General features: G+C 38.9%; 2 protein-coding genes across 8 annotated transcripts in view; one reads left to right on the top strand and one right to left on the bottom strand.

Moving 5' to 3' along the window:
• The window catches only part of WDR41 (WD repeat domain 41), a 27,296-nt gene extending 17,166 nt beyond the window's left edge, over positions 1-10,130 (top strand). For all 3 annotated transcript variants that reach the window (XM_030003659.2, XM_030003658.2, XM_030003660.2), the window contains 4 exons: positions 1,451-1,572; positions 2,558-2,646; positions 4,330-4,463; positions 6,890-10,130. In XM_030003659.2, coding sequence (XP_029859519.1) covers positions 1,451-1,572; positions 2,558-2,646; positions 4,330-4,463; positions 6,890-7,042 — 498 coding nt within the window. In that variant the 3' untranslated portion in view covers positions 7,043-10,130. The remainder of the gene's footprint in view (positions 1-1,450; positions 1,573-2,557; positions 2,647-4,329; positions 4,464-6,889) is intronic.
• Positions 9,967-12,099, bottom strand: part of PDE8B (phosphodiesterase 8B) — a 79,321-nt gene continuing 77,188 nt past the window's right edge. For all 5 annotated transcript variants that reach the window (XM_030003653.2, XM_030003655.2, XM_030003654.2 and 2 more), the window contains exon 22: positions 9,967-12,099. In XM_030003653.2, coding sequence (XP_029859513.1) covers positions 11,984-12,099 — 116 coding nt within the window. In that variant the 3' untranslated portion in view covers positions 9,967-11,983.

The following is a 12,099-nucleotide window of genomic DNA, read 5'->3' as shown; positions in this document are numbered from 1 at the left end:
CTGGTTAAGATAGGTGTACAATTTTATGCTTCATCATTTGTTATTTTTGGGATGGTTTGAGATGACCAGGGTTTTGCCAGGGCTTGTGGGTTTTTGGTTTTTTTTGTGGATTTTTGGGGTTTTTTGTGGTTTTTTTTTTGTTAGTTTGTTTGGGGGTTTTTTTTGTTTTTTTTTTTTTTTTTAGAAAGTGTGATCTGTGAAGAGCATCTTTTGCAAAGCTGTTAGACTATATGAAACTCAAGACCTGTCTCAAGGTGGAAGACTGTAAGGAGAAAAGGCTGAGATATAGGAGTGGAAGAGTGATGTGGAAGGCCATCAGATTGAGCCTCACACAAAACTAGGAAAATAATAAAAATGGGCTCAGTGTTTTTTCCTTGATTTGGTAGAGTGCTATCTGAGGTTAGTTTCAGAGCTATGGGAACTCCAACCACAGGTGTGCATAAGAAAAGAAAAAACCTAACAAACCAAAACCGAAACAAAACCCAACAAAAACCTGGACAAAGTTTTGAGCAGTGTCAAAACACCGTTGAATATAGATAGGAAATCTTAGTCAAAGACACTGGGTTATCAGTCTTACAAAATGTTGACAAGTGTGTAGTGTGAACTGCTTATGAGACATTAGTGTTTGGGCTGTGTAGATGGAAGCAGGCCATTCAGGGAGAAGATCCAGCATACCATCACCTAAACAAGGTATGTTCAAAAACCCAAATATGTACTGAATGGAAGCATTTTACACTTCTCTGGTACCAAATATTTATCGTGTGTATGTACACACGATTGTGTGTTTGTCCTCTCTAAAATCATTACAAGTCATGAAAGGGTCCAGGTCCAATGATTTTTAAACTGCTTGTGGCTTCTTAGGGCCGTGATGGTTATGAGACAGAATCCCTGCACTTTTCTGAAGAGCACTGAATGCAAAATTGGTTCCAGACCTTTGCAGTATTGTATAATACCTTTCTGTGAGAGAGTTCCTTTTCTACACTCAGTAGAGCCCAATTTCTTGGGCGAGACCCCTTTGCACACTTTCAGTTAAATTTAAAAAAAAGGCAAAAATGCAAAAGAGCTTCCTGTATTGTCAGTCTTTCTTGATAAAACAAGAGTTTGCCAAAACACAGAACGTTATTTTAGTGTAAGAACATAAATGTTTAATTGCAGAAATGTGTTGATTGTTTATATGCTTGGTTTCTGCTTAGACTGTAAGGTACAGGATGAAAATACAGAAATGAAACAACTGCTTAGAGTATTGGAGGATATCTCTCATTTTCTCCAAAAAATCCATATTTTTTTAATAACTTGCTGATTCCATATATTTGGGATAAAGCAGTAACATGAGGACAGAAACAAGCTAGATAATATGGGCTAGATGACATCATAGTACTGCTGGAAGTCCACGCAGGGTGATCCTTCAGTATCTGTTCCTGTAAGTTGTTCCATTGAATTTTCTTTCCAGTGTGTGTTTGCTGCTGTTGGGAAAGGCATATACGTATATAATCTTCAAATGAAGCGTGTGATTGCCTGCCAGAGAACTGCTCATGAATCCTCTGTACTACACATTGAGAAGCTTCCAAACAGGTACAAGTCATGGTACATTTTGTTAACACAGTAAAGAAATGCAGAACTTGGAGGGTGGCTAGAGACAGTCTGCAAAGCTACATCTAATTTCTAGGGCAGGGACTCGATCTTTAGTTTGATCTGCTTTTATTAGATAGAGCTTGTTGATCTGGTTTTTGAAAATGCATCATTGTAATTCAGTGTGAAGAAACTGTAATCCAGTATGCTTGATGCACAGACTCAGAGTAAAATATCTTGGCTATTTTCAAAATCAGACTTGATAAAGCACTTTTGTCTATGTTGTGAAAATATAGCTTAATGACATTTTACTTCTATAAAGCAAAGGCCTATGGCATATTCGGTAAATATTTCACTAAATATTTGGTAACTGTTGAACTGTCTTAACAAAAAATAGTAACTTCCAGCCTTGTTCATTAGTGCTAAATTTCTAGCTGGAACTTATTTTGACAGCCAAGTTGGACAATTTGCTACATATATATATTCTAATAGTTGTGTTGTTAGATCCCTTTATACTCTTGTTCAATAGAGCAAAAGTCTTTCAGAAGGTAAAAATTAGGGCCTTGATCTTGTAAATGCATGTACGGTTCTAAACATGTAATGAAAAGGAGTATCTTTCGTTTTTTTCATAAGAAAAAATATGTTTTTCATAAATATGTTTTTCCTTAATGAAAGTAAGCTTACAGAAGCCAGTTAGTGGAACAGTGTTTGCAAAGTCCATTTTTTGTGTTTATGGAGTGGTGTGCTTTTAAAATGGGATTGAAAATACGGGGTTTTTTTCCCCACCTATCTTGTAGTCCATTACAGTTTGTCCTGCTACAAATGCACCTTGTTTTGTATGGAACATCTGGAATTCCTGCTACATTTGAGAGTTCTAGCAAACTTGTGCAGAACCTGAGGCACTTGCTGTCTCTTTTATGGAAGCAACACAAGGTAACTTGTGCAGATAAATATCCATGCTAGTGTTGCTTATCAACTGTTTTTACAGGCAGCTGATCTCCTGTTCAGAAGATGGCAGTGTGCGCATTTGGGAGCTGCGAGAAAAGCAGCAGCTGCCAGCTGAACCAGTTCCAACAGGTCTGCTATTACTGGGGGGTGAAAAGAACATTTAGAAAGGATAACGGGAAACCCCGTATTCACTATATAGGAATAGAGAGGTTTACAGGCTTTGTAAGAAGAGGTAATGTCTCGTGTTCAACCAGCTGATAACAGGTGTGGGAGGGAAATTGAAGACATGGATATATGAGCCCTCCAAGATCTGATATGGGAAGTTAGAAGGTCCAGCTGAAGCAGTTCTGTGCCATAAAGCTTATTTAGAGTTTACAGTTGTGTCAGCTGGTTTAACAAAAATATGACCTCTCCTGACAAACCTTGATCCACTTCTTGTACTGAATAGTGCTGGATCCTCTACCATGCAAGAGTAAATAGTTGCAGGACCTTGTAAAGAAAGCTAAAGAGAAGCTTGCAGATGAGCATCTGGCACAAAAAATGTGTTTTCCACATCTCCTCCTTGAACTTGGAATGACATTGGTACTCACTTTGAGGCTGTATCTAACCTCACTTACATGCTACCTCTGGATGGTGCTGGTTTTAGCTGGGATAGAGTTAATTTTCTTCATAGTAGCTAGTATGGGGCTATGTTTTGGATTTGTGCTGGAAACAGTGTTGATAATTCAGGGATGTCTTAGTTATTGCTAAGCAGTGCTTACACAAGAGTCAAGGCCTTTTCTGCTTCTCATACCACCCCACCAGCGAGCAGGCTGGGTTGATTTAGAAACACTTTTTTTCAGGAGTATTCTGTCTTCAGTGTTGCTGGTGACAGCTGATTTACACACTTCTGCTTCTTATTGTGACAAGTGGTATTTGGTTTCACATTGGAAATTTATAACTTCTATGATTGGAGACATTTGAAAGGAACCATATGCAACAGTGAGATAGGTGGAGTGCTGCTAACTTGCTCTGTTTTTATTCTGAGGAATCCCCTGAGTAGGTGTTCATCTCTCCAGTTATCTCCCGTGCACCAGGGCCATGGTCTAGCACACTTCTTGTTTTGTGTGCTGACAGGGCTGAGGGAAAGGTCAGGAAGAAAGTCTGAACTGCATTGTGTACAGAACCCAACTTTCTTACTTCTGTCAATATTATTACACAGTTCTTCTGGAGGCTGTGGCACAGATGTATATTTTCTCGCAATCTAAATGGAACACGTGGAGTAATACGTTTATACTCCAGTTTGGCTGATAGTTTTAAATCTGAAGGAGAAAGCCAGTGGGCAGTATAAAACCAGGCAATTCAGCATCAGAAACTTGCTTGTTACCTGTATGCCAGCACTCTAATGCCTTAGCGCAGGACACACAGGGACTGGCGCGTTATTTCTCTCCTCTTTGCACAAGTAACAGTTTAGGAGGACAGAGCAAAGGTGAACATCACTGTCCTGCATCTACATTTGTTCAGTTAGTTCATTTAGGCAGTCCTTGGATTTCTTGCTAAATCTGTGTATTGTCTCATCCAGGTGAGTAATTCAACATGTTTGCTAAATTACCTCTAGTAAGGATAAAAGAGAAAGTAGCTATGTTTCCTTCCCTTCAGGATGAATAATCTAGATGTAGAAATACTGTGCAGTACAATGCTTCTGTCATTTTTCATGCAGACTGTCCTGCTTTTAGATTTCGAGTGACTCCTGTAGTTCTCTCTTTAGCTAGAGGAAATAAATTGTATTTGTGATTTTTGCCAAAATAAAAGATTTTTTTTTTTTTTTTCCAGGGTTTTTCAACATGTGGGGATTTGGAAGGGCAAACAAGCAGGCAAACCAAGCTGCAAAGAAGACGCAGGAGAATACACCTGTGTATTTCTTGGAGCTGGTTGGTGATTTGATTGGTCATTCATCAGCTGTGCAGGTAGGTCAGCTTTAGTAAGAATAAGAAAAAAAGTGAATTTCACTTACTAATGTAATTTTGGCAGTGTTTCTTAAACAGTTGTAGCTTTTGACTATCTGGCTCTGGAGGCTGGGAACACACTGATCATGTGGTATATTTAGTGCAGTGTGAAAACAACAATACATACTGACTTGATGTTCTAATGAGAACTCAAACACTCACTGATGGTGGAGGATTGTGTGTTTATGTATATACATACATGCTACAGATAATCTGGTGGGGTATTGGGTTTCCTTATAGACTGCAAACAGAGCTGGGAACTGCCTGTTTGTTCCAGATTTCATCTTAAGTTTGCAATCTAAACAAGGACTCATATAAAACAACACATTCAGGAATTTCTTAGCCACCTGTGCTGTGGGCCTTAAGGAGGTCTTTTAATTTTGGATCAGTGTCCTGGTTTCAGCTAGGATAGAGTTAATTGTCTTCCTAGTAGCTGGTATAGTGCTGTGTTTTGGGTTCAGTATGAAAACTGATGTTTTCAGTTGTTGCTAAGTAATGTTTAAACTAAGTCAAGGATTTTTCAGCTTCTCATGCCCAGCCAGAAGGAAGGCTGGAGCGCCACAAGAAGTTGGGAGGGGACACAGCCAGGACAACTGACCCGAACTGGCCAAGGGGTATTCCATACCATGTGACATCATGTCCAGTATATCAACTGGGGGGAGTGTGGCTGGGGGGATCACCGCTCAGGAATTCACTGGGCGTTGGTCGGCAGGTGGTAAACATTTGCATTGTGCATCACTTGAATGTTCCAATCCTTTATTATTATTATTGTTATTATTGTAATTTTATTATTGTTGTTATTATCATTATTAGTTTCTTCCTTTCTGTTCTATTAAACTGTTCTTATCTCAACCCACGGGTTTTCCTTTTTTTTTCCCAACTCTCTCCCCCATCCCACTGGGTGGGAGGGAATAAGTGAGCGGCTGCGTGGTGCTTAGTTGCTGGCTGGGGTTAAACCACGACAATCAGGTACCATTCCATGCTTCTGTCGGCCTAATAGCGTATGTTTTGTTTTAAATGGCATTTTCCCTCCATACCTTTTTGCATTTGACAAACCTGTTGGAGTAACAAATCACTTTCTTACAGTGGACTTTTATACACATTCTTGGCAGGAGCAGGGGGAAGGGCAGGTAGAGAGGAGCGGTATGGTTCTGCAGTAGTTTTGCTCACAGGTATTCATGAGACTGACTGGATTTCAGAACTGCTACTGCCGAAAGCTGAAAGCTTTTCACTAGTAGCTAAGGTGAACCTTTCTGCTACAGGGATTTCTGCAAGGCTTTCTGCCCCTCTCTACTATCTTTCTTTCTGAACAACTGTTGAAAGAGGCCCTATTATCAATACGGAGAGTTGCTCTCTAAGAAAGAGGACATAGTGTGTAATTCAGCAAGAGACACAGGAAAGAAGGTGAGACGCATATGTAGGGGCTTTGCTGGGATGCTGCAGAGCCAAGGAATAACTGAGATGATGGTGGATGTGATTTCCTGCAACGTTCTATGTACGGAAAATTCCATTTTTAAACTCTGGGCAGACTGGAGCAGTTGAGGCTGGAAATGTTGTGTAGTGATGAAATGTGATGGTCAAAGATGTGGGCTTGGCCAGAGCCACATAGCCAGTAAGTGGCTGTTCCCAGAGCAGGTTGGCTGTAGCACAGTCTTTGGCCTGAATGCTTCCCCTGGGCAGATCCCTTCAACAAGGTGAAGAGTCAGGACACTGCAAGCATGCCATAGTGGCATCATGTGACCTGCTTCCATTGGCTGTTGTGTTGAACTGCAATTAGTGGCTAGTTTTAGGCAACCTTGTGCAGGCCTCTGAAGTCAGGAATGACTACATGGCTTGTCAGCTCCATTGCTCTCGCATAAGCCCTTCAGTGCTGCTGTACTTTTCTTCTTTGTTGCAGTTCTTGCTGATTTGGCTTCCTATGTGTGACCAGGCACATGCTGATTACTCTTTGATCCTTCCAGGCCTGGTGATGGTAGCTTGTGGTGCTGTGTGGGAAGGGGACAGTGTACCCAAGTGAACAGAACAGTGGCTTCTATTCCTAAGAAATCAGGAGATCAGAGTTCACACAAGTCACTCACTCTTCTACTGCTGACTTAGAACAAGTTTCTTCAATATTCTGTACCTTAGCTTCCCTACCTGTAAGGCTTTACTGCTCTTTCTAAACTGAGATCTTCCTGTGTGAAGTGCTGTTTTAAAAAGTTCTTTTCATGTAGGGATTTTATGACATCTCAAACATATAGAAAGTATACATTGTAATTTTGCATACCTATGTTCAAGCAGAACCATTTCAGACACATGTATTTGTTTAGTCCAGCTGTACACTGAATATTTAAGCAAGCTGACAATCTCATGTGAGCATCGTGGTAATAGTAATTGTTTCATTGCAGATGTTCCTGTACTTTGGTGAACTGGGACTGGCTACATGCTCTGCTGACCACCTCGTTATCTTGTGGAAGGATGGTGAACGAGAATCTAGACTCCGCAGTTTAACACTGTTTCAAAAATTGGCGCGAAATGGTGATTTGCAGGTCAAATTTTAAATTGCTCAAATACAGGCTACATATGTGTAACCTGGATGTGTGTTAAATGTGAGTGTAAAGGAAAGTCTGAGCTCCTGGGAATGGGACAACCAGTAAGGTTTACGCTTAATGTCATGTATTGTATTGGATTTTTTATTAGTTGCTACTACTCTTCTCAAAGGAGAATTTTGCTTGTTGAAACTTACTTGGCTTACTCTGTCAGCGGAAGTGGTGTTCTCTTGAAAGCCTGAAGATAACGATCAACTCATTAAATAGTTTCTAATATTATTCCTAATGTTTAAGAATATCATGGGTGGATGTCAAAATCAAGATCTGTGAAAATCCTTAGACAGATCATAACTAAAGCAGTTGGGGGCATTCCACAGTGTTATGTGCAGAAACGAGGCACAGAAAAAACCCCTGAGGCTTCCTGCTTTATGTAACTTGTTTCTTGAAGCTAAACTGTAGTTGCCGATGGCTCAGATTTATGTATCTACAAAAAACCCAAAAGAAACAGTTCTCAAATAGTAACTTCAAATGCAAAAATTCTATCCTGCACCAAGGGTAAGAGCAAGAAAGAAAAGTAGGCAACACTGGTCTGTCAGGTTTTAATTTTTGGCAAAACAAGTTATATAGATACTCCTTGCTTGCAGTAGTTGCAGTTTTACCGTGGGTTAACCTACACTACTGGAGTTTATACAGCACCATTACCATGTCTAGCATGAAGTGTGATTGGTTTAGCTTAGTCTTTTCCATAATGCATTCATCAAATTAATTTGTATCTAATAAAAAGCACTGGCCTTACCATGGATTTTCAGGATGTAAAATACTTTCTTAAGGAGGAGCAGTTGATGTGTTCAATACTAGCAAAACACTTCTGTCGGATGAGTACATTAGCTGAAGTTTGACTGCAGAGGAATCTGCACCAAGTTTGTAAGGATAAATAGTATTTTAGAGTTTAAAAGTAAGAAGCCTCTAAGTACACAATGCCTTTTTCAAGCTGCAGATAGCAACAGTAATCTGCAAGATAAACAGGAGTAGGAAAATAACCCCAAACTGAAACAAAAACTGCAAACCAAAGCAACAAAAACCCAAAAGAAGAAAAAAGGCAAAGTTAAACCCAGAACTGATACAAAGAAAGTGGGAGGGAGGACGAGATAATGAGTGGTAAGTTACCATTCCAACAGAGGAGAGCTAGGGAAGCGGGGAGTTTGGGAACTTAGTGGTTGTAAAGCCATGTAGAAGCCGGTGCTGCTGTCCTCAGGTCTACTCAGAAGATCCAGCACTTAAACAGTTAGGAGTAAGTGTCATGCAACTTTTCAGTGCCATCTCTTCCCTTTGAATCAGAGAACTGTTTCCAGTACAGGGGACTACAGGGCTGTAATTCCAGATTTAGGAACCAGTGGCTGCAGTTAAGTGCTATTAAAACAAAGGACTAAGCAGATCCTGACAAGAGCAGAAGCAAAAGGAGGAAGCTCAAGCTTCCTAGAAGAAACCAAGGAGCCTTTTAGACTTGTTTCCCCCAGCCGCTGTGGGCACTTGCCTTGCCCCTACCACACAGAAGCCAAGCTTTGCCTCTTGAGTCTGACCATAATCTTCCCTGGAAGGCAGGGCAGAGGAACAGTAAAATTTTGAGTTATATTTTTTTCCCCACTTCAGTCAACTTTACAACTAATCTTATTTGAGTGTAGAGCTCAAAATGCCATCTTTGAAAAACACAGAAGAGATGGAGAGGTGTTAAATTACCCTCTCCCTTCAATCCAGGAAGGTTAAGTCAGTGTTAAATCTTGAGCTGCATGTTCTTTGCTCTATTCAATAGACCAGCATAGGAAAAGTGTTTGCATTGCAGCTAACGATAACGTACCTTTGGGTGTATGGTATTGAACTTGGAGGAGGAAGGCATGTTAAGCCTTTCTGCCTGTCAGACTGCACTGTTTCAGCCTATCTTCATCAGCAAGTGTTGCATTTTTGGCTACCCCAGTACAAGCTGGCGAGATCAGGTTCTCTTTGGCTCTGTTTCCCTTGTTTCAATTGAAAAATAACTGTTTAGCTGTACATAAAGTGTGTGTTTACACATTGTTACTAAAACTTTACAGCAAAAGCTTATAAAACTTAGTTGTTTTGGAGAGGCTACTGCTACCATCAGTTACAACTAGAGAGAAGGACCATTATCTTTTTATTATCTCTTCTTCCTATACCATGAGAATGACTATTTCATTTTTATGTGACTGCTTTTGAGTGAATACCTGGTAGAGAAACAGACCTATTTAACTGAACAGTTCTAGTCACAAAACTCCCTGTGCATTTTACAGGGATGTAATTCAGCCTTAAAGAGTCCTACATGCATGTATAAATATTTATATCTATCAGAAGTGCCGTGGTTCTCAGATACACTCCCTTGGTAATAGATCTCCCAAGGGTCTCTTCCTTCAAAGATGGTTGAGTGGAAAGCATTAAATCGAGTTCTTTGTTTTACAAATGAACTTTTAAGCATAACAGTGAACACAGTAAGGCTATACTAGCCTACTCCTAGTAAGTAAGAGTTTGTCGCTTGCTGCTGGGAAATGCAGTGAGCAGAATTAGGGTGACCAGATGAGAATTTTTACTTCTACCTTATGTCCTTTTAAATTGCTTTTTCCAACTCACAGTAGTGCAGAATTCTGTATGTTCACATCATGAAAGTAAATATCTTTATCAGATCTACCCTTATTACTTGTACCATTCTGAGGTGGCTGTTTTACATATGTGTGCACTGACAATAGCATGAAACAAGCAGCTGTTAGTTAACTGGACAGGTTAGAGTTTAGGAGATCTGACATAGCTGGCAGATGATGATTAAAGAGGACATATCTTCACACAAACTACTTTTTTTGCTTAGTCTCTGACTGTGGGAAGAAACACAGGTTCTTGCAACAAATATACTGATTCCACATTAACGCCTTAACTTGTGAACCAGAACTGAGGCTGAACTTTATTTCTTAGGTTCCTTCCACCATTCACATTTTCTTCCTTGTGACAGAAGTGTGACAAAAATAATGAATTGAAATGTTTTACATGGATGTGGTCTTACAGTGTTGCTGTATTTAACAAATTAAATTAAGATGACAAAGCTTTGAATCTTGTGAAATTTTTTTCTCTAATGCAAGCTACAGTGAGTGTTCAGTCATCAGAATAGTTAAGATACAACCACCGAGAGCACTAGTTCTAAATAAAGGAATGGTAAAAGCAAACAGTTTACAGTATAAAAAAAACAGAGGTTTGACTTGTCTGAATAAAAATCCATTGAAGAATGTTGCAATAGATAATAAGAAAGAATGAATAAACATACTTCACCAGAAACACCATTCTTCAAATATACACAATGCAGCATTTTAATACACAGCAGCCTGCCTTAGCTATGACAGAAGTAAGTAAGGTTCTATTACAATTCTAACAAAAATATAGCTTATATACATTTCTCTGCACATACATTTTATGAATGTTTCCTTTTGTTTCAGAACTTGGTACAAAACATACAAAAAAGGTTGGCACATTATGTAAGCTACCTGCAGTAAACCACAATCATTGTCACTTTTCTTCCACAGCAATCTAAACTTGATTTTGTTGGGTTTTTTTCTGTTTACTGGGTTCAGTTCTTGATAAAGCATAGGGGAGGTAAAGAGTATGTGTCAGGTGAGACGTTTCCTTTAAATGAGTAGTGGACTGCTTCAACTGCAGCTGTGACTTTGATGCTTTTGCATGCAGTGCGGAGTGCACAGTGTTAAAAATCAGCAGTTCTGCTAGTATTTATTAACTGAATAGTCTGACAATAGTCTAAAATTTGAACTCATGTTCGTGTTCTGCATGTGATTAAAATGAGATGTACAAAAATATGCCTTTGTGCTGTGGAAGCTTTAGCATAAATTTCGTATCTTAAAACTAATGAAAAACTTTGTTTGATTTTAACTTATTTACATCTTTTGAAATACTTTTTACATCACAAAACAAACCAGCATTTTATTATGAGGGAAAAAGCAGTACAAATTACAATTCTGTTACAAATTGTAACCTGGAAACTTTTTTTAAAAAGCAACAGGTTCATCCTAGAACTAAGTAGCACAATATATGGACTTCTCATAAAATTTAGATTGGTTTTAAAAAAATTGATGACCATGTGTACAAACACCACTTTATAAAAAAGGATGTTGATCAAGTGCCACAATGTTTTTTGTGTAAAATTTGATGAAACGTTGCATCATAACATCTCTTAAGATGGCAGAGGAACATGTGGATGGCACCAATTATACAGAACATGCTTATTTTCCTCCATTATATGGCCAATTTTAAGGGAATTTGATTCCTACCACAATTTTATATGGAAGAGAAAGAAGAGAGAACAGGCAGTGCTCAGAGACGGTCTCTGTAAGAAGAAGGTTGTTTTAACTTATGCAGGGTTTGTTCTTTACTGTATCCAATTTTTTGAGGTTTACTTGTTCTACTGTGCATGTTCTCTTTAGAATTATGATTCAGAGAGCTGAAGAACATTGATGGAATTGGAGCAAATTTATGCTAGATAAGTGGGAAGTTTTTATGCTTATTTGTCAACCTATTCTTACTCTACTCGTGACTAGATTACCCCTCTGTCTAAGAAACAGATGTGTGAAGTGTTAATGAATACAGTTCTATCAATTACAAGATTTGACAAACACATATTCAGTATTAGAAATTAGTTTCAGAAGTACATTTTCTGCCACAAAATGTTATTTCCAAAGAGCACTTATTAATCTGTGGATTATGTAGCCTTTTTGAAAACATTTTTGTGTAGGATTCAAAGAAGCTTAAAAGTGATGAATAAAATATTTCCTTCTTGCCACGCAGTCTGAATTTCACTGGAAAGGAAACACCATCCCTCTTGTAGCCAAGTCAGTAAGTGATTCACAGTGAAACTGGTAGATCAAGAGGTCTGTTTTTCTTGCCTTAGTGTTAGTTGTTGTTTTCTGATGGGAGCCTGAGACTCTTGCACTTTAACTCATCCAGTGTTTTCCAGTGTTTGTAGTTATTAGCCAAATGTTGCATCAAAACAGGCAGATGTGCAAATG

This window comes from Aquila chrysaetos, chromosome Z (genome assembly GCF_900496995.4).
Source record: "Aquila chrysaetos chrysaetos chromosome Z, bAquChr1.4, whole genome shotgun sequence".
Lineage (NCBI taxonomy): Eukaryota > Metazoa > Chordata > Aves > Accipitriformes > Accipitridae > Aquila > Aquila chrysaetos.
The sequence above is the reverse complement of the archived record's forward strand: the minus strand, read 5'-3'. Positions and strand labels throughout refer to the sequence as shown.